The sequence below is a fragment of the Urocitellus parryii genome, chromosome 3 (genome assembly GCF_045843805.1).
Source record: "Urocitellus parryii isolate mUroPar1 chromosome 3, mUroPar1.hap1, whole genome shotgun sequence".
Classification (NCBI taxonomy): domain Eukaryota; kingdom Metazoa; phylum Chordata; class Mammalia; order Rodentia; family Sciuridae; genus Urocitellus; species Urocitellus parryii.
Window position 1 is genome coordinate 76,378,489 of NC_135533.1, and position 23,203 is coordinate 76,401,691.

At 33.2% G+C, this 23,203-nt stretch overlaps 1 protein-coding gene across 1 annotated transcript in view; it reads left to right on the top strand.

The window, feature by feature from the left end:
* The window catches only part of Ahr (aryl hydrocarbon receptor), a 45,343-nt gene extending 22,631 nt beyond the window's left edge, over positions 1–22,712 (top strand). The window contains exons 3-11 of the mRNA XM_026408527.2: positions 1,928–2,031; positions 5,827–5,916; positions 8,091–8,214; positions 11,066–11,196; positions 12,604–12,806; positions 13,458–13,567; positions 14,200–14,341; positions 16,483–17,725; positions 20,154–22,712. Of these exons, the coding sequence (XP_026264312.2) occupies positions 1,928–2,031; positions 5,827–5,916; positions 8,091–8,214; positions 11,066–11,196; positions 12,604–12,806; positions 13,458–13,567; positions 14,200–14,341; positions 16,483–17,725; positions 20,154–20,300 (2,294 nt within the window). The 3' untranslated portion in view covers positions 20,301–22,712. The remainder of the gene's footprint in view (positions 1–1,927; positions 2,032–5,826; positions 5,917–8,090; positions 8,215–11,065; positions 11,197–12,603; positions 12,807–13,457; positions 13,568–14,199; positions 14,342–16,482; positions 17,726–20,153) is intronic.
* Positions 22,713–23,203: the final 491 nt, after the last annotated feature.

Here is a 23,203-nt window from a genome sequence, read left to right on the forward strand (position 1 = left end):
TCCTGGCATGTGTGCGGCCCGGGTTCGATCCTCAGCACCACATACAAACAAAGATGTTGTGTCCGCCGATAACTAGAAAATAAATATTAAAAAATTATCTCTCTCGCTAAAAAAAGAAAAAAAAGAAGAAAGTTTTTTTTAAAAAATTATTTTAAGATATTCCTATTGCTCTAGCCATTTAAATTTGGCAATTATCATCTGTCCATTTTAAGGCTGATTTTGTATGTGAAGGTTTGGGTGGGTTTTGTTATTTTCTCTTTAACAATATGTCCTATTTGGTGTGACTTTAAATCATGCCCCATACTAGAGCATCTGGAAAAGGAACTGAGTTTAGTTAACGGCATTGTAAAGTTTTAGTACATTCAAGCAAATTTGGCCATTAAAAAGCAAGAAACAACAATAACGATGTAACTTACAGAACAGAAAGGGGAGAAAAGCCATTCTCTCTACTACCTTTCAGGGAGAAAAGTTTAAGTATTTCCTTTGGTCTTGATTGATTGTTAGATCAGTTTAGTTCAACCAATTTTTTGGCCTAAGGAAATCTGTTCTCTGGCCTTTTCAAAATTGTTACATTCAGAGGCCAAGCTCTGGTCTCTTCTTTCAGTGAGATGTCTTTCAACTTCAGCAAAGGCAAGAACTTGGCCTAAGATTCTTGTATGACACATGCATTGATTTATCAAAAAATACACTGCAAACATGAAAATACGTTGTGTGATGATTTGCTGAAACTGAGAGAAAAACCTTGCTATTAGTAAATCGAGCTTTTCACTGAGCCAAACTCTTTTGGCATATAAAGATCTAATGAAATAAGGAGTCTTCAGAGAACTGCCAAGGTGGTTTTGTTTAATGGTTTCTTTTATTTAAATGTCACAGTTTACAAAAGAGTCAGAAAAATGGAAAGATAAAAATTTGAAGTACTTAAAAGATTATGCTTTATAATAAGATGACTGTTAAGCACCAGGAAATACTAATAATTAAAGCTACAATTTACTGAACTGTTGATCAACTATATATCAAGAACCTCACATATTATTATTTCTCCTCCCCAAAACCGTATAGGATGGACTTTTTAAAAAATGACCACTTGTTTTAGGAAACATCCTCAAAGAGCTTACACACTTAGTAAATAGCAGAGCTAAGATATGTGCTCATCAGATACCAATAGTCATGTGCTTTTAAATGAGATCATACTTGAAAATGTTTGGTAGAATGGTAGTTATAATTATTATCTCTGTTCAGCTGTGTTGCTTTCCAAACAAATGCCCCCTACACACACATACACACACACACACACACACAGAGCAAGAGAGCATTATAACATGCTGCCTTCTCTATGCCATCAGTCTTCCCTTCATATATGATTGTTCCATGAGTTGATTTATGAATATAACATGAAGCTAATAACAATGTTAATAGTTTTTACCCCAAAACTAGACTAGTGGATTCAAAACTTTACTTAGAGATGCATCTCCTAATAAGAGATGGTTGATTCTTTATCCTCACTGCCACTACTTCCCTGATATTTAGATGTTAAAATCATTTTTATAGGTTACAGTCTGTGGAAATTTAGTCTCATAAATATAAGTGAATAGGAATGGACCAAGGGCAGGAAGAGAGTACTTACGGCAGCATCATGCAGTTCTTTGGAACTTCTAAGTTGTATGGTAAAAATCATATAGAATAAGTTCGTGAAAAACTATTTTTAAACAGTCTGTCAACTTGCTGACAATTTGATTAGCTCCTTCAGTTTTGTTATGAGCATAGAATTGGAAATCATGCATTGTGAAAAGGTTTATTTACATCATGATTGTGTCTGTAGACACCAGTATTTCAAATTGTCTCTTTGGTGTTCAGAAGTTTTCTGTTACAACTTTTAATAGTGATTATTTTAAAATCTACCTACTATGTCATTTTTTTTTTCCTACAGTTGCATTAAAATCCTCTCCCACTGACAGAAATGGAAGCCAGGATAGCAGTAGAGGAAAATTCAGAGAAGGCCTGAACTTGCAAGAAGGAGAATTCTTATTACAGGTAAATACAGTATCTTAAAATAAAAGCAATTGAAAATGCAAGATTAACCAATTAATCTTTATTGATTCCTAGCTCATGTAGTACTTGGCTGGTGCTCTCTGCCACTTTCATCTGAATTGCAACAGTAGTGTGAATGTGACCAAATGGAATCATGTGAAGTAGATTAATTAGAGGTCACCCTCTAATCACCCTCTGTTAGGTTTCTACAAATAGGAAGAACTCTAGCTTATTTTAAAGATTTTCACTTAAGACATTGGATTTATAAGCACTTTTTTCAGGAATGTGGCTCAATTAAAATAGTTAACTATATTTACTTAAAATTTAAAAATTATTCTTAACACAAATTTTATGTTTTTAAATATATTATCTTATAATTTACATTTAGTTTTAGCAAATGTATGTGGCTTCTTAATATGTTACATAGATTTTTCTCAACAACTGCAAGCCTTCTTTCTATGCTTTAGATCTGGGAGAGTTTCTGATAGATCCGTCTGTAAAAGTATTTTAAATAGATTTTTTTAAATGTAGTTTCTTTTTCTTAGAACTGAGAGTATGCTAGATTCTCATTTAGCATTCTCAGATATTTATTTCGTTGAAGATAGAATGGAGCTATGTGCCATGTCTAATTGTCACCATTACATGATAATTTATACTTCCATATAGTGAACCGAATGGAAGAACTCAATTTACTATTGTAACAAAAAGCTGCCAAAAGTTTTGGTAATTCTATAAATTCATTCATTGAATGCTGCAGTATAGCCTAATAATGGGTAATGTTTTTATTACTATTCTATAATTGTGCCCAAATTGCTGATAGCAAAAATTAACTCTGCTTCCATTATGTTAAGTAAATTGAAAATATTCAAACATAATTCCTCTCTCAACACCCAGCTGAGAATCTTTGTGTTTACGTTAGCTAAAATATATACTCTTTATTCAGGTCACAGGGAAACCTTCCAATAATTGCCACTTAATGTGATATAACACATTTACGGTTATATAGTAAGGTGATAATGAAGTTCTTTATTTCAAGTGAAAATATGGACTAATTAATACAACAGTTGTTAAATTGGTTTAAATTATGATTCAAACTGTATGATATATCTTATACCAATGAAACATAATAAATAAGAATAATATTAATGCAAAGCTAGAAATCTATGTGTTTGTTACCTAAAATAGGAAAGCTTCCATCGTTAAAATAAGCCCACCCATTACAGACTGTGTTTGATACCATTTTTCAACTGCTGGTCAGTAGGAAGCATCACACACTGTGATTTGATTAGGGCCATGCGTGTCTGTTCTCTCTGTGAAGAAAATGAATGAAAACATTGAAGACATGAGAAAATAGCATATTTCATATATATAGTTATCATAAAGCCATCTGCTTCTTATTTTCAACCTGTAGTTATGAGCTAGTAATCACTAAAATGTGAAGGAGAGTACCAGAGGTGCAGTATACCAAATGGCCTGAAATTTTGGATTAGAAATCTTTTCCTTTGTTTTTAATAAAGACAAATAAAGAAAAATTTAAATATTTTACTTTCTAGATTAGCTTAAATTACTACTATTTTGTATGGAACAAAATGAAATAATAAAATAACTTTTTTTTTTATTATGTTCCTTTGCTTTTTCATTCTGTTTGTGTGTCTACCCATTTTACAGTATGGATCTGAGGTGTCAGAAATTCTACCCTGTGGACTTATAGTGTCCCTGAAGTTTTCCAGTCCTTCACTGTTAAGGGGGAGACAAATAATAGCAACAACTAATCAACATTAAACCAAATAGTTCTTCCTATGATGTCTACAATGTTAATTATACAATAAACATAAATGATCTGATCAGTTATTGCCAATAATAAAAACAGTAAGTTTGCAAAAGGGTTTACAATTTTGAATGGTGCATAGGGAGAGAGCAGAAATGATATAGGATGTGATGATTATGAGGGAGGAAAGAAGATGGAAGTAAAAAATTAAAAAGAGAGTGAAAGAGAGGACAATAGAGATTGGGTGTTAGCAGAAGAAAAGAGAGAGAACCAAGGGAAATAGGTAAGAGAAAAAATATATAAAAAGTAATAATTTTTTAAAATTTAAAACAAAAATAAAAGAATACAAAAAAAACACCTAAAATATACTAATCAAATATTCTAGTCCTCAAAAAACTGATCTATGAAACATAACTGGCTTCAAAAATGCTAGAAATGAGAACACAAATATGAGGCTGTGTAAATGTCTGTGTACCATTAAGATTACAATTAAACAGAGAAAAAAAGGGAAAAAAAAGAAAAAATAATTCTTGATGAAAAGTTAAAGAATTCTTTCTGTTGGAGTTCAAGAGATTCTCAGCTGCTTCTCAGCAGTTTTAGGTGGGGTCATCTGGAGCATGATGCTCCACCCTCCAGATTACTGGAGTAGGAGAGATTATCCTGTAGGTGGAATTCCTAGAGGCAGGGTTTAGGCTTAGGTGGACTCCAGGCTCTTTAATGAATGCCAATTGATCTGGAGATTTTAAATCAGCTCACCTCCAGGGTGCAGTAATTGCTAGTCCACACTGGAAGTCTGTAACCCAGGGATTTCTCCTGGGTTCTGTTCATTTGGTGGAGGAGCCATTTCCTAGTCCCCTGTGACACATGCAGCCCCCACATTTCCTGGTCTTGGGTTCAGTCTCCAAACTCATTCTCTCCCACTTGCAGCCTTCCAAATCCCCAACCAGAGGTGTGTCTCTCAGCTGGTCCTGCAAGCACCTAAGTTGGAGGGGGAGGGGTATAGCTGGATGGGTTTCCACGATCAATTTTCTCCTGTGTAAACCTCTCTCCGTGTTTGATTTTCTCCTGGTCACTTAATCATACTCTTTGGTGTTCAGTGTGTTTATTGGGCCTGTATTTTAGGCCAAACTCGGTTTTGCCAGGAATCAGCTCCTTCAGCTACCATCCCCTGCATCATGGCTGCAAAATGGGTCCTTCCTTTGTTCCTCACTGGCTGCCTGGAGAGATGGTGGCTTCTTTCCTGCACAAGGATATTGTGCAGCGCACCTTTCAGTTTAGTTGGGCAGAATCCTTGCTCTGTACCCAGACACGCCTCAGGCCTCCTAAAAATGTGGGTTGCTTTAATTCCCGTATGGCTCCACTTTGCTCAGAGAAGGGCAGCTCTGGCTGGTACTTCTGGCCCAGCAGCAGCAGTGGCTGTGCAGCTGGTGCTGGTGCTGGTGCTTTCTTCCCTGTTTTATTATATTCAATCTCCTAAGTCCCTGATCCGCTTTGAATGTCCAGTTTTAAATTCCAGTAACATCCCCACTTTTTTTTTTTTTTTCCATTCACCCACGTTGCTGAGAAGTAGTTGCCTATCTGCTTTCTTTGTTTCACTCCACAGAACAGCCAGGAAAGCAACTTCCTCTATTCTCCCATCTTGAAAAAAATCCCAAAGTCTGCATCTTTACTTGCTGTTTTTCTCTAAAAAAAAGTAGTGTGATGGATAATAGTGAATGATTTCTGTACACTTTGTGTTTAAAAAAAAAGATAGGTATGACATATTTAAATTTCAGAAAAGCTAAAATATGAGGAAAAATAGGAAACCAATTAAAGTTTCTGGGGCTTAGCTTTAAATTGAGCTCTTTTTTCTCTGCCAAATCAGAAGTATAAATTTCTTTTACCAAGGTATGTGGTATGTCTATGTTTGTGAGATATAATTTTAATCATTTTGAAGAGATTTTTCAGAGATAAAATAATAGCCTTTCTCTGACAGTATTTATAAAAATTTAAATTTCCATTACTAATTTTACAACATTTTTCCCTTGTAGGCTCTGAATGGATTTGTGCTGGTTGTCACTACAGATGCTTTGGTCTTTTATGCTTCTTCTACTATACAAGATTACCTGGGCTTTCAGCAAGTAAGTATATTTTTGTTATTTAAACTACTTTTTAAGAAAATGAACTTTCTGCTTATATTTTGCAGTTCAGGGACAGAGTTAACCATTTGCATACATAAAATATCAATTAAAATATATAGATGGTATAAAAATAAAATGCTATATTTGCAGCCAATATTTTTAATACTAATAATTTATAGCACTGTGATATCCTGAAATTTTGTATGACTAGTGGATATTGTGTTTCTTGTTTCACTAATCAGTAATCTCATATAACAAACTTTAAGGCAAGTAGAGTTTATTGGAGCAAAAAAGAAAATATTTGCCATCAAATAACATGGTTCGCAGAAGACATATGACAACTGTGAAATTAGTGAGGTGCTGTGAAAAGGTACATGTAAAATGTCATGGTTTGTACATAAATTATGATTTATGTGGATTATGGAAAATACTCTAAAGGAAATGGATTGAAGCCAAACTAAAAAATGTGTAGTGATCAGATGGCTGTACAAGGGAACCCAGCTGAATTAGAAGCACTGTAAGCAGTAATCTGGAAGTCATTGGAGGAAGTCGACATTTGGCTCATTTAACAGCATTGAAAGGAAGGGTGAATAAATGGAGTTGTAAAGTATTTTGCATATTTAATGGACAAGAACATCTGGTATGATTTGAGAACAAATTGTAAGTATATTCAAATGCTTGCTGTTCTTATGTATCTAGACCTTACATGTGCACAAGAATCACCTAAAGAAGTTGATAAGATCTTTGTGCTCCATTCCCAGATATTCTAATTCAGTTTGCATTTCTGACATTCTCACAGACTGCTGGACTGAATAACATTGTCTATATAATGTTCTTATACAGACTGTGGTTTTTTCTATATTATCAACACAATGGACTAAAGATTTTTATTTAAAGGAATGTGTGTGCTTTAATTTGTAATTTAGGTGATAATTCTGGCAATTGCCTAATGGATGGCATAGAGACAACTTAATGCTAGTAGATTAAGTTCCTAGAGAGATTTAAATTTTAATGACTAAAGCAATAGAATCTGGCTATTGTCAAAACCTAAATTTTAGTTTTCTGTGATTTTAAAAGAAATATATTAATGTTCATAAAAAAGTTTGTTTAAAACTTAATGAATTACATAATCATATTAACCGTGATTTGACATCATGATTCATATCAATTGAGAAACTCTTAACTTGTGTTCCATTTTAACTTCTCAGGCATTCACATTGCCTGGATTTAAGAAAACTTCAGTACCTGAGACACATGTGGTAGATTAAGCCACCATTTTTTCAAAAATATTTTTTAGTTGTCAATGGATCTTTATCATTTTTTTTTATCATTTATTTATATGCGGTGGCTGAGGATCTAACCCAGGACCTCACACATGCCACGACTCTAGCCCCTTAAGCCACCATTTTTAAAGTTGCTACTTGTGACCCATTAATGGATAATAATGCAGTTTATATATCAGATCACTATCCAACCTTTTTTTTAGAATGAAATGGAATAATAATATAGAGCACACAATATCATCACACACAAAATTATTTCATGAAAGTTTTGTGTGTAATCCTGTATCTGATGGCAGATATGTATCATACCATGATTGCACTAAAAAAAAAAAAAAAAAAAAAAACTAGGAAAACTAATTTAAAGGAAGGAGCTCAGCACTGATGTAAATGCAGAGAGGCAAGAGGAATGAGGGACGTGATATGGTAAAGACATGATCCCTTTACACAAACGGAGTCTGCTTGTATCAAAAACTTAATATATTAAGAAAACTTTTAGGGAACAGTGGAGGAAATACAAAACGAATACTATTAAGAGTAAAGAAGTCAAAGAGACCTGGGTGTTAATGGAAGTATTCATGGAAGAAGTCAGATGTAAAAGATCAATAAGTGGATAAAGAACAAAAGCAGATCTTAATATTGTACATTTAAGGAATGGGGAGGTGATCTATTTGAAAAAAAGCATTCATGGAGGAAATTGATGGCAGGTAGCATTGAGTTTATCAGTTACATGCTAGTCTCTCTTTCCAGCTTTTCCTACTTTGGATGACAGGAAGCTTTGGCAATCATTTTATTTACATTCATCACCACTAAATAGGTTTTGAAATTACTTCTGTAGGCCATATAATTTCCTAGTCAGTGCTGTTGATTAATTTCTTTGTCCTTTTTCTTCAGTCTGATGTAATACATCAGAGCGTGTATGAACTTATCCATACTGAAGACCGAGCTGAATTTCAACGTCAGCTGCACTGGGCATTGAACACTTCTCAGCATACAGACGCTGGACAAGGACTTGATGGTAAGAATATTTACCAAAGGATGGTGTTGGTGGTTTTGAATGTTTCTGTGACAGGAGGCTGGGAACCTTTAGGGTAAAGAACTCCATGCTAAAGGTAGCAACAGTAAAAGAGGTGAAGCTGTAGCTACAGGCAAGAGCCAGGTCACAGACTGGGGCTTTACGGAATATTTGACAGATGAGAGCCATTGAGGAGTTTCATGTAAGAGTGCAATATATTTTATAAAAACATTTTAATAAAAATAACTGGAAACATCATGAAAGATCAGAAGAAAGCACAAAGTTGTAGATGGAGTATGTGTAAATTGTTCTGATTAAAATGCACCAAATAAAAAGTAAACTAGCATAAGCAAATATAGAAAGGCCTTTTATTTATTTATTTATTCTTTAATTATTTATACATATTTGAATTGTTTCCAGTTTGCACATAATGCTGTTGTAAACATTCTTTTACATGGTAAACATAGATAGGCATTTCCATTGGGTATATGTCTAATCATTTTTTTATTTGTTGATTTTAGATAATACATGGCAGTAAGATGCATTTTCAAAAATTATCCCTACATGGAATGCAATCCAATCCAATTTTGATTCTATGCTTGTGGTTATACATGATGTGGAATCACACTGGTCAATTATTCATATATGAGCTTAGGAAAGTTATGTCCTATTCATTCTACTGTCTATTCTATTCACATACCCTTTCCCTTCCCTTCATTTCCCTTTGTCTAATACAGTGAACTTCTATAGTTCCCCTCCCTCCCTTCCTTGTTATGGGTTAGCATCCACATATCAGAACATTCAGCATCTGGTTTTTTGAAACTCGCTTATTTCACTTAGCATGATAGTCTCCAGCTTCATATATTTACATGCAAATGCCATAATTTCATTCTTCTTTATGGTTGAGTAATATTCCACTGTGTATATATGCCATGTTTTCTTTATCCATTCATCTGTTGGAGGGCAACTAGGTTGGTTCCATAGGTTAGGTATTGTGAATTGAATTACTATAAACATTTATGTGGTTGCATCACTGTAGTATGCTAACTTTAAGTCCTTTGGGTATATGCCCAGGAGTGGGATAATGGGTCAAATGGTGGTTCCATTCCAAGTTTTCTAAGGAATCTCCATACTGCTTTCCAGAGTGGTTACACAAATTTGCGGCCTCACCAGCCATGTGTGAGTGTACCCTTTTCTCCACATCCTCACCAACATTACTTGTTACTTATATTCTTCATAATTGCCATTCTGACTAGAGTGAGATGGAATCTTAGTGTAGTTTTAATTTGCATTTCTCTATTTGCTAGTGCCGTTGAACATTTTTTTTCAAATTTGTTGACCGTTTGTACTTCTTCTGTGAAGTGTCTGCTCAGTTCCTTTGCCCATTTATTGATTGCATTTTTTTTGGTGTTAATTTTTTTGAGTTTTTTATATATCTTGGAAATTCATGCTCTATCTGAGGTGCAGGTGCCGAAGATTTTCTCCCATTCTGTAGGCTCTCTTCATGTTCTTGATTATTTCCTTTGCTGTGAAGAAGCTTTTTAGTTTGATACTGTCCAATTTATTGATTGATGATTTTACTTCTTGTGCTTAGAAGTCTTATTGAGGAAGTCCATTCTTGAGCCGACATGATAGAGTTGAACCTTTACCTTTTTCTTCTAGTAAGCACAGTGTCTCTGGTCTAATGCCAAGGTCCTTGATCACTTTGAGTTGAGTTTTGTGGAGGATGAGATATAGGGGTTCAGTTTGAATCTACTACATATGGATTTCTAGTTTTCCCAGCACCACTTGTTGAAGAGGCTATCTTTTCTCCAATGTATGTTTAGAAAAGCCTTTCTTAATGCAAGCAGTATTTTCAGAAATCTGTCAAAGTGTTAAGAAAACAAAAAAGACATTAAAATATGGAAATTGTTAACAGTGATAGCTCAATAAAAATGTAAACAAAAATTAAGTTCTATGTTTTAAAATAAGTTTTTGGTTTTTTGAATCTGTAAGGTTAACTGCCTAGAAAGACCACACTGCATATAATAAAAGATTAAATTGGAGCAGACTGCCAGGTAGACACCCTGAGAGTGGAGTGCTGCACCTATAGAAAATCTGCAAGGGGTTTCTTAAGGGGAGACCGTCTTCTAGTGGAAACAACTGCTGCCACTTCTTCAAAGGGCAGGGTTAACATTCTTGGTTGGGCTATAGGGGTCTGTCACCAGCTGGCTGGACTGGCAAATAAAAAACCACACAAACACAGAAATACCTTTTGTGGGGTCAGGGACGGTTCTGAGGACTCAGATGTCAGCTCCCATGCTGGAAGGCAAGGGAAGCAAGGGAGGCAAGAGAGAGCACATCTGAAACCCCCTTATTTATTGGGGAAAGCCATTCATAGAATATTCCACCCAAATAAGGGAAGGGATTGGGTTTCACAGGGTGGAGTCTTGCTTGGTGATGTCTTGTGGTCAGCAGGTTGATTGACATCTTGGAAAGCCACACCCATATCAGGTGCTGAGTGGGATCACAGGCAGAGCAACAGAAAAAGGCACACATGTTTCACACACCCCCAAAAGTGCATCGTGCCAGACCAGTCCCCTCATAGGCTCAAGTGCACGTAGCTCACACACATAGCCCATAGATGGCTCACGATGAGGGTCAGATGATTTGGGGAAGGGTAGGTTTCTAAAGTTAGGTTTGGGTTAACTAGAAAGAGGGGGAAGGCACTTTCCTAATAGAATCATTTCTGAAAATGATTTTTTAAATTCAGAATACAAACTCAGTTTACATGTTAACATGAATTATAACTGTTCAAACATTTGATTTTACAACAAAATGGAAAATAAAATTTGTGTTGCTTTTATTTCTACAGAAACTCATGGCCTCACACAGCCAGGAGTCTATTATAGCCCAGAGCAGCTTCCTCCAGAAAACTCTTCCTTTATGGAGAGGTGCTTCATATGCCGGCTAAGGTGTCTGTTGGATAATTCATCTGGTTTTCTGGTATGGTACAAAATCTTAGACTGACTCTTTCTATGAAGGCATAAAAAATACAAAAGAAAAGTTCATTGAAGCCCTTCTTTGGTCATAATTGAATTCAGTCTGAAAAGTTTACTCAATAATTTAAGAAAAGTAATTTTTTAACATCATTATTTCAGAGTTTGACTATTTTCCGTGACTCAGAAATCCTGTTCTTTAATAAAACAATTATTAATAATTAATAATAAAAATTCAATGAAATAACATGAAACCTTGTATTTTGGCTATTTTAGGGCTTTTCAGTTTTGACATAGAGAATTAAATAGCCTTTCTTTAATCAGAAAATGCTTACCATCTTGGGGTTTAATGCTTGCTACACAAGAATATTGTGTCCTTTTCTACATACCTGAAAAATGATTGTATGTTGATGATTGCAGACTCATGTCTGACATGGGATGATGTTTCACTGTGTAGTCTGAACACCTGTGTGGAATAACAGTAGGAATCAGCTTAGGCAGAATACTCAAGAGTGGAAGTGGTCTATTCCTTAACTGTATCCTTTAACAGTTCACTCTATAAATACAGGAAAAGAGAATATAAAACAAATTGCATCTTTTGTGAATTCTTGAGAATTTAAATCAGATAATCAAATCTTAAATTAACCATTACTAAACAATGATTTGTGTGTGTTTATGAGTGTATATCTGAAGATAGTTTTCCTTACTCTGTGTTAGAGTTGTGCTTTGATTTAGGTTTCCTATTACTGATGCTCATGATTAATTATTATTTATTTTTGAGGTGGAATGTCTGTGTGCAAAAGACATTCTGCCTTGAGCTGCTATCAAATTGATGTCAGAATCATCCACTGGGGTGATATTGTTTTAATCAACTAACTGATCTTTTCTTGTTTAATTGTCTTTATTTCTTGTTTTTAAAAATTATTCTTTAATAGCACTCTCCATTCTTCATGTGATTTCATGATTCATTTTAGTGTTTTAACAAAATTGTGTTTTATCTCCATGAGGAAGATTACAGTGAGCTATGAAATATAGCTTATGTGTGTTTTAGAACTGATCTTTTCTTGATGATCTTATTACTGTTTTTTCCATTGAGAAAACATATAGCAAGTGCATGATATGCAAGGAGCTGTGGTAGGTGAAAACGATAGGGCAATTACAAGCCTAGAAAATGATACAGATATTTTTCTCAGGACCATTAGAAGCATGGGGTGGTTTTTAGAATATTTCTCACTCAACCTTTTGGGATAGTTTTAGTTGGCTTTCTGTGGAGAGAACAGTGAAAGTAAGTAGCAGTTCTCAGCTTCAGGAACTTTTATGCAATTTCAAGAACCCTAATAACTGCCAGGCTGGAAACTGAAATTTCAACCATTTTATACTGTAGGTTTTAATGAACTATTTTTGGTTTTTTAAGGCAATGAATTTCCAAGGAAGGTTAAAATATCTTCATGGACAGAACAAGAAAGGGAAAGATGGGTCAATACTTCCTCCTCAGTTGGCTTTGTTTGCAATAGCTACTCCACTTCAACCGCCATCCATACTTGAAATTCGAACCAAAAATTTCATCTTTAGAACCAAACACAAACTAGACTTTACACCTACTGGTTGTGATGCCAAGTGAGTAAAACAACTTTTCTACTTTTATTTCATCAAATGTATGTTTTGTTTCAATGTAGGTTATAATATTATTTGTTTATTGTATTAGCCATTATTATTACACTTTTTTGTGTGTATCCTATTAAAGTAAGGTACTTTACTTGCAGGGTTCATTCTTCTGATGACATTTGTCATTTCTTTTACATTTTTTATCTCTAGAAGCTTAGTAGTTTTCTAAAAATTATGTAGTAGAATGATATTAGGCATTCAGATATCATGTCAACACTGTCAGTGCTTTTCTCCTCTAGTATGCAAATGCAGAGAGGTAATTTGACAAATCTTGTCCTCCCAAAGTGAAGTGTTAGCACTTCCAGTGTTAGCATTCTAGATTTTTACTGAAGACTTTGTTTTACCTTTACAGTCTGATCTATTAGATTCACTTTTAGCTGTACTAATTTTCATTGTTTATCCAGAAGAAAACAGGCTAAAACCTAAATTTATGACTGTGAGCAAGAGAGCAAATTTAGATAGATGTGGTTAATTTTTTCTACCTACTAAAGTGAAATTCTAAATGTCAAGTAAAGAATATTCTAGAAAAGAGCATATAACCAATTTATCCTGATTACTTATATTAAATTTTAACTCATTCTTATTCTACATTTTTTTTAACAGAGGACAGATTATTTTAGGCTATACTGAAGCAGAGCTGTGTTCAAGAGGATCAGGATATCAGTTTATTCATGCTGGTGATATGCTTTATTGTGCCGAATTACATATTAGGAGTAAGTTGTAATTCCTTACCAATAAACCTGAAAAAAATATATCATAGTGCATGTTTAAACTATTACATTAGGGACCATATTTAAGGAAACTATTTGAATAAACTACTGCTTAATATTATTTTGATTAATGAGAGTTACACTTTTTGTTTATTAACTCCTGTACAGCTGCCGTACAGGAACACTGTTTAATTACTACAAAAACGGACATATTTGGCCCATGAAGTTTTGCTCAGGAATTTTTAAATGGCATTAATAATTCATAATCTATGTTAATATAGATTTAAATTTAAAAATTGTCAAGTATTGAGCCACTGGAAAACATTCCTTATTTAAAATGAAATTATTTTTTTCATCTTTTTTCCCTAACAAGCTGCTCTCTAGACTTGCATGTGGTACTGAAGTCTTTCAACTGGTACTTACCCTTCCCTTCAACATTTCAAATGTTTAGTCTGGAGCAAGAGCAAAACGGTCTAAAGAACTGTTTTTAAGCCTTTAAAATTTGTCAAGATATGTTTCAGAATTAGTGATAAATGAAATATATCCAGAAAGACGTCAGAGAGGCCTTGTTTCGGAAATTATCTTTAATGTATTGGTTTGGAGTTTGATAACTTGATTTTTAAATCTTATTTAAGTGATTAAGACTGGAGAAAGTGGCATGACAGTTTTCAGGCTTCTTACAAAACACAATGGATGGACATGGGTCCAGTCCAACGCACGCTTAGTTTATAAAAATGGAAGACCAGATTATATCATCTCAACCCAGAGACCTCTAACGTAAGTACAAAGACTGAGAAATCTCCTAATTTCATTTTTTGACAATAACTTGGTTTATAAGTTCTCTTAAATGAAAACTTAAAATAATTCTAAGACAAATGAGTCTGGAAATCATCATTGAAAAGCTAAAATAATATGTAGAGAAAAAAGAGGGCACAGGTGAGAAACATTGAGAAAACAGGATCAATACACTTTATTGAACAGCTGAACAAGGAACACTGTAGAAAAAACAAACTCCTGAGTTTTCCTGGGCTTAAGAAGGAAAGGTGAAACCTAGTGCCCTCTGTAAATACAATGCTTGCTTTAGAATGTATTCTTTAAACAGTGATTTGAAAGTTTTTATGTAATCTATAAATGAGTCCCTTGTTAAATATTTACATTGCAGATGTTTCTCCCACTCTGTAGACTTGCTTTCTGTATATGCTTGAGGTAATGATAAAGATGATTTGTTCTTTTATGTATATCAAATTGATAAGTAACATTTATTGAAAAGACAGTTATTAACAGGTTGACTTTTCCCTACTACACTGCATATTGATCAGAGAATTTTATTTGTGTTCTTTTTCTAAAATTTCTTGGTCTAGTTCCATTGGTCTAGTTTTCTATTTGTGCCATGATATTGCCCTAATTATTCTAACTTTATTATAAGTTTTGATACCTGCTTATTTAGCTTTTATTATTATTTTTCAAAATTGCCTTTGCTCTTCTTTACCCTTTCTATTTCCATATACATTTCGGAAATCAGTTGTCAAGTCCCACCAAAAAATCTGTTGGAACTTTGGGATGATATTGAAATTATAGATCATTTTGGGTAAAATTAATATCTTTATAATATAGTCTTACATCCCATGAACATGATGAATGTATAAATGTATTTATGTACTTATATAAATACATGAGTATGTATATACCTATACAAATTAATATTTGTATGCAAATTAATATTTGCCCCTCAATTAATATTGCTAGAAGACCATCCTTTTCCAGGATTTAACTTTTGCTTGTTGATTTGGCCTATTATACATTTGTTTTCCATTTCATTATGTCTACTCATTATTATTTTTTTCTTATTTTTATTGTTAAATTGAAAATATTTTTGCTAATTTTCACTTTTTTATTCATGGGTTATTTAAAAATATAGTATTATTGTGGTATTTGGCATTAGGGGACTTTTCTAGCTGTTGTTTTATAATTGACTTTTAGCTTAATTCAATGTAGTCAGAACATTCAATGTAGTCAGAACATTCTCTGAGTGGATTTCAGTCCTTTGAAATATGTTATGGCTTTATTCTCTGTTCTCTAGAATATGGTCCGTGTTGCTGAAATATTCTATGTGCTCTTGTAAACAACCCATGGTCCACTGTTTAGGAGTATGGTGCTCTTTATGTTTCAGTGATCTAGTTTGTTCATCTTGCCTTTTGGTACATTTGTTAATATTTTGTGTGTGTTCTATCAATTATTAAGAGATTAGTTGTTTTCATTTCCTTATTACTAATGAGCAGGGCATCTCTTCATATTTTTCTAGGACTTTTTTTTTATGAATTGCCAGTTTTTGCCAGTTTTTCTTCTGAATTGTTTGCCTCTCAGATACACTGAAGCTCTCTATGCTAAATATGATATTTTGTATTTATATATTAAATTATAAATACATGTATATGTTAAAATATTTCTCTGACTATATAACTTGATTTATGAATTGTTTTGCAAAAATATGAAAAGTTTTGGTTTTCTTATTGCCAGTTGTACCAGTCTTTTTCTTTAGTGCTTCTTTGTTTTGTTTTATTTAGACATGCCTGTCCTCAGATTCTAAATTGTTCCAGTTTGTTTTTACATTTTTGAATACAAAAGTTTATTTTTTTCTGCAGGATATCAAGTTAGGCATGTCACATGAGCATGGAATTAACTACTACACTAAGTTTTTTTGGGAAATCTAAATTATTTAAATATATTTGTCCAAGAAACAACATTATAGCATCAGTCATAAGAATAATTTAGATCAAAATAATAAAGTCCATGTTACCTCCTGTTAAACTCAGTTATAGTATGCTTTACTTGCTATTAATCTTTTCTGATGTCTTCATTAAAATGTTTATGATAAAACTCTTCCTAATATATGCAGACTTTCTTATATACAATTTTAGAGAAGAAGAAGGAAGGGAGCACTTACGAAAACGAAATATGATGCTGCCTTTTATGTTTACTACTGGAGAAGCTATGTTGTACGAGATTACCAACCCTGTTCCTCCCATAATGGATGCCTTGCCAATAAGGAATAAAACCAGCACTAGTGGAAAAGACTGTGCTACCACATCAACTCCAAATAAGGATTCTCTGCATCCCAGTTCCATCCTGTATGCCATGATGCAACAAGATGAATCTATTTATCACTATCCTGCTTCGAGTACTGTACCTTTTGAAAGAAATTTTTTTAATGAACCTGTGAGTGAATGCAGTAATTCGCAAGGCAATATCATTACAGTGGGAAATGATAATATCCTAAAACATGAGCAAATTGGACATTCTCAGGAAATGAACCCAACAGTTTCTGGAGTTCACACAGGGCTCTTTCCAGATAATAAAAATAATGAATTATACAGTATTATGAAAAACCTAGGCATTGATTTTGAAGATATCAAATGCATGCAGAATGAGGAATTTTTCAGAACTGACTCTTCTGGTGAGGTTGACTTTAGAGACATTGACATAACAGATGAAATCCTAACATATGTCCAAGATTCTTTAAATAAGCCTACCTTCCTGAGTTCTGGTTACCAACAACAACAGTCTGTGGCTCTGAACCCAAGTTGTATGGTACAGGAACACCTACAGTTAGAACAGCAGCAGCATCTACAGCACCACCAAAAGCAAGTAGTAGCAGAGCCACAACAACAACTGTGTCAGAAAATGAAGCATATGCAAGTTAATGGCATGTTTGCAAATTGGAACTCTAACCAGCCTGTGCCTTGCAGTTGTCCTCAGCAAGACCTACAACAATACAATGTCTTTTCAGACTTACATGGGGCCAGTCAAGAGTTCTCCTACAAATCTGACATAGACACTATGCCTTATACACAGAACTTTGTTCCCTGTAATCAGCCTGTGTTACCACAGCATTCCAAGTGTACACAGTTGGACTTTCCTGTAGGAAATTTTGAGCCGTCCTTATACCCTTCTACTTCTAATTTGGAAGATTTTGTCACTTGTTTACAAGTTCCTGAAAACCAAAAGCATGGAATGAATCTGCAGTCAACCATAACAACTCCTCAGACATGTTATGCTGGGGCCATGTCAATGTATCAGTGCCAGCCAGATCCTCAGCACACCCATGTGGATCAGATGCAATACAATCCAACAATTCCAGGCCCACGGGCATTTTTAAACAAGGTAAGGGTTTTATAGAGCCAAATAAACCCTTTCCATGATTCTCCCTACCTTATAAATAAATAGATGTAAGTTAACATTTTTTACATCAATTCCTGATTTTAATCTATTATCTGCTATGTTTTTGGAGATAGAATTTCTAATTATATCTGTGATATAATTTTATCTTGTTGTCCCTGCCCACATTCTTGAAAAAGTAAACCAGTTGGCTTTTTGTCATGTGAATCAAGTTTGATTCATAGTTCAGATATGTCATTAGAACCCTTCTAGCAGCAAATACACTTTAAATTAAAAAATGGTTATTTTTTTAAAAAATTAATTAATATTGATGATAACATCTACTCTCTGACTATCCATGAATATGTCTCCATTAATGCCTTTCTGTTACAAAATATTTGGTTCATGGGGCCTGGGGTGGTAGAGCACTTGCCTAGCATTATGTGAGGTCCTGGGTTCGATCCTTAGCACCACATAAAAATAAATATATAAAATAAAAATATTATGTCCATTTACAACATGTGTGTGTGTATAAAATATTTAGTTCATTTAAAAGTATATCTAAGTTAGTTTTGAAAAATATCTTGACTACAGTTAAGTTCACTGACCTCTCTTCACTACATATTTTGAATGTAACAGTTTATAAATGTGACTTGAATCTTTATCTCTAATTGTTTTATCTGGCTTTTTTCATACATTCAGTTTAATTATATATGAACTTTTTAATAGAAAATGATAGTAAAGATTTTTTTAGTTCTTATTCTGTGGTTTATATACACAATGGCATATTTTTCAGCTATAAAAAGGATAAAATTTTGTCATTTGTGTCAACATGAATGAAACTGGAAGACGTTATGCTAAGTGAAAAAAGCCAGACATAGGATGACACATACCACATGATTGCAGTCACATAGGGAAACTGAAAGTATTGATTTCATAGAAGTAGAGAGTGGAGTAGAGGTTACCAGAGGCCAGGACAGGAGGCTAGGTTATTATGTACAAATCGATAGATTAGAGGAATAAGTTCTGGTGTTCTGTAGCACAGTAGGGTGACTTAATTAACAATAATCTATTCTAAACTTCAAAATAGCTAGAAGGACTTCAAATGTTTTCATTATAAATAAATGATATTTTTTAAGGTACTGGATATCCTCATTGCCCTTATTTGATCATTATGCATTATATGAATGTATTAAAATATAACCCCCCAAAAATATGAAACTTATAGAGTTTATAAAACTGTAGAGAACTATGTAGTTCAATGTCCTTCATTCCTTTCTTTTTTCTCTTTGAATTTGTAATAGCAGTTCTAGGCATGGGACTAGTTTTAGTGTAAAAAGACGAGGAAAAAGCATTTCTGTTTGATAGGTAACTTGATCTGTAATTGGGACAATGCTTTTAGTGGTATTTACTAATTAAAAACATATTACAAATCAGAAATAATGGTTAAGCAAATCATACACATGATGTATTATTTTTAGAATATTGAAAAAGCTTTTGAAAATCAGAATTTGACACACCCCGTGCAGCATCCACAAAGGATCTTGAGTAGGGGAGATGGGAGATGGAGGAAAACACAGAGACGTTTTTAAGCAAAGCTAAGATCATCCTTCTGGTGGAGGAATAGTGATCCAGAAGTATATATGGTCTCAAAATCAGAAGTTAAGCTATAGGGGCATTTTAACATTGTAAATTGCTCATGGCTTGTGAGTTATCAAGAGGCTTCTTTGTGCACTAAGAAGTTACAGAGCAAGAAACATTTTTGCAGCTATCCTGTTTCATACAGTGTTAGGAACATCCTGCTATTGTCCTGCTGCACCTAGGAAACCCATTGTACTGGAATGTCTGATAACTGTTAAGCATCAGAGCAGAGTCTCCGGGCTGTTATCCTTGCCTTTTGGCAAGCAATGTTTCCCAAGCTTGGCTTTTGCCAATACCGCAGGATCAGCCAATGATCAGGGACCTGTCCACTCTCCACAAGAACTATTTTTGGAAAAATCCTAGGTCACCTGCAATCCTGTATATAATAAATTAATTGATCATATAGTCTACTGAGATGAAGTCTGGTCAATGCAAACCTACTGTGACAGAGAATATTTAATGTGATTCATGACTGTTAATCTTTGACCCAACAATTCCTGTCTAACCCAAAGGCAATCCTAAGTGAGACAGTTGTATCACTCATCTGTACCACCTTCAAAATTTCTTGACAAATTAATGGGAAAACCAAAAGGTTATGAATATAACTAATATATGCAATATATTCTCAGCATGTCTTCACTGAATGGAAGATTTAAAATTCAGCAGTAGTAAAGGAATTTGAAGTTTAACAATATGCAGGACTGTTTTTTAATACATATTAATGTGTTATTAAATGGCTTAAGACATTTGAAAGATCTTGCCTAATAAGTTGCAATACTGTTTTTGTTTTCAGTTTCAGAATGGAGGTGTTTTAAATGAGACATATCCAGCTGAATTAAACAACTTAAGTAATGCTCAGACCACCACTCATCTGCAGCCACTTCATCATCCATTAGAAGCCAGACCTTTCCCTGACTTGCCACCTGGTGGATTCCTATAATGCCAAGTCCAATTTTCACCTGAATTTTTGGATCAGATTAATTTGTGAAGGATCATAGAACAATAAAACTGTAAATGTTGGGCATCAGCAAGTTCACATGGAGGCACTGATGCATGTTGTTCGCACTGATATTCCAAACCAAATTTTAATCTTTGTTTTTACAAAAGGAGTTTTAAAAACATATCAATGTGGTAGATTATCATCATTACAATAGAAAGTGTGGTGCCACAGAGTAGTGAGATGCCATCTATGTTTCATATCACCTGAGCACTGCAGAAGACACAAAACTTATTCAGGGGAACTTTGATATTCTCAAATTAGAAAACTTTATGTAAATTATTTGTCAGAATAAAAATGAAACACTTTCAGTTTGAACTCTGGGTTCTCATTAGTAGACTAAGTACAAAGTTACAAGACTAACCTATTTCCCTATATTTTTAGCCTCTGCTTTTTTATCTCAGATGTTGAAATAAATGGTTTGGTGCTTTACAAATAGATAATCTCAATGCTCTCCTCCTACACTGTTAATCTAAGTGCCTCACATTTTTTCCTACCTATAACACTGTAGGATGTATATTTTATATAAATGTTCCTTTCCTTTTTTAAACTAATAACATTCTTTTGGCACATAAATATTATTTGTTTCCTAAATCAAATCATTTTAAGTAATTCAGGCATGTTTTACTGCACTACTCACCCTCTATTTTCAGGTAGAGGGTAAATAATATTTGAAAAGATAATTATTTATTATGTAATCTAGTTGTTTCTAGACTAAATATTGCTATGTGCCTTATGTTGAAAAATTTTGAAAGTAAAATGTCTTTTCAAATTATTTCTTAATTATTATATAAATATTAAGACTGTAGCACTTATATTTCAAAAGTGTTTTCCAAAAAGATAATCACTGTTTATACCTTTACTAAAGTCTCCACAATGATAGTTAATGTCTCAGTGTGAAAAAAAATTGCTGTTAAATGTAACCATGTTTATTGAATCGAAATGAAGAGAAGAGCTTTATGTCTAGCTTTTTAATTAAATTAAGCAAAGCACTCATTTCAATGTGTATAAATGTCTTTAAAAACTATCTTAGATCTGTAATCCTTTATGATATATTGACTTTATAAATTTCACTTTTAGAACAGTGGAAACGGTTTGTTTTTCCTCATATTTGAGGAATGTTAAGATTGAAGATAGCAATGTTTGGTGCAAAGTATTGTAAAGAGTGAAATGAATGTTGCATTGTGTAGATATGATGAACAAAATTATTTGTAAAATACTTTTCATATAAGAATACCTTATATATGCACATAAATAATTTGTTTGGGCTTTACATATTTTATCAGTGTATCTTCTTACATTAAATAATGAATTTAATGTTTAAGTTGATATTAAGAAAAAGCCACACAGTTTGTTTACCTTTAAACATTAGGTTGTTTTTATGCTATCATGGCCTGTATTCCATAAAGCAAATTTAATCACCCTTCCAATTTTACTGTCCTCAAATGATTTAAAGGAAAAAATGCTACTATCTGCCATTCTTCTTTTGCTTTGTTTTTATATAACTCCTGAAGGTTGTAAAAACATTGTGCATACATTATTTTAAAATCCGATGGAATCTCAAACTTAAATGTAGTATTAGAATAGATTATTTTTCATTTCTTTTCTCTTTTTTAGTAAATTAATGTATATAAATAAGGCTTCAAACAAAATCTCTTCAATTCTAAACTTTTTAAGTCACAATTTTGAATTTATAGGATTAATTTAAATGTTAAAAAATATGTCTAAACATTTCATAATTTGTTTCAGCCAGAAGTATCACTAAGGATTTAGACCAGTGTTCTAGATTAATATTCTATTTTTATGTTTAAACTTCTCATTGAAGTCTTCTTATAAACTATTTTTTGTTAGTCTCTTTCACATGTATGGGATGAATTGTTTAGTTGAAAAAAATAGGCTTTTAAAATTGTGAATATGATGATAATCAACTATACACTTATAAAATTTAAAGTTTTTAAAGCAGTATTGTATATTTTTAACTATATAAAATAACTAAAATTTAAGAATAATAAAAATCACATTAAACCAAATATACCTTTGTCTGTATTGCTAAGTGCCAAAGAAAGAAAGAATGCTAACTGCTGTATTGAGATGATGTACCCATCTAGGGATGTGACTGTCAAATTTGAGCTTTCCTATACCGGGTTGTTCTTATGGTACCTGAAGATTTATAAGTGTTCCAATGTATTATGAAGCTTTTCAATCATTATATGTACAAACTAGCATTTTTCACTATTAATCAATTTTGGGTGAACATTTTCATGGCTTTTCTCTATCCTTCAAACTATTACTGCTTACATAAGCCATGCATAGATTTTTGTTTAGAGTATGATTTATAACTATCCTTCCTATCAAAGTTGTGTATAATAATATATATGATAATAAAACAGTCACCAAGTATGAATAATGTTTTTATGTAAATTCTTCTTTCTGGTTCTCATAAAGGAAATGATTTCAGACAGTGTAGTATTGTGTTATAACTACATTAGACAAAGGTAGCCTACAATATTTAAGGATGTGTTAAGTCAGTAATTCATAAATTTCTTATCCAATCCTGCCCCTAGATATTTTGATCTTTACTTAAATATAAAAAAACAAACTTTCAATAACTTCATAAGTTAAAATGCCTGTGAAATGGACAGCATTTTTAAAAATCATTGTATTGCCATTGTTATAAATGTAGTGGCATTAGGATCTAAGACTAAAATCCAAAACCCCATTTTAATAAATAAGAATTTAAGAATACTTCTAAAAAATTTGAAATAACCCTTTTTAAGTACATTTTATGCTTGCTTTAGAAAAAATATTGCCCAAACCTAGGGCTTTATTGTTAACGAATATAAATG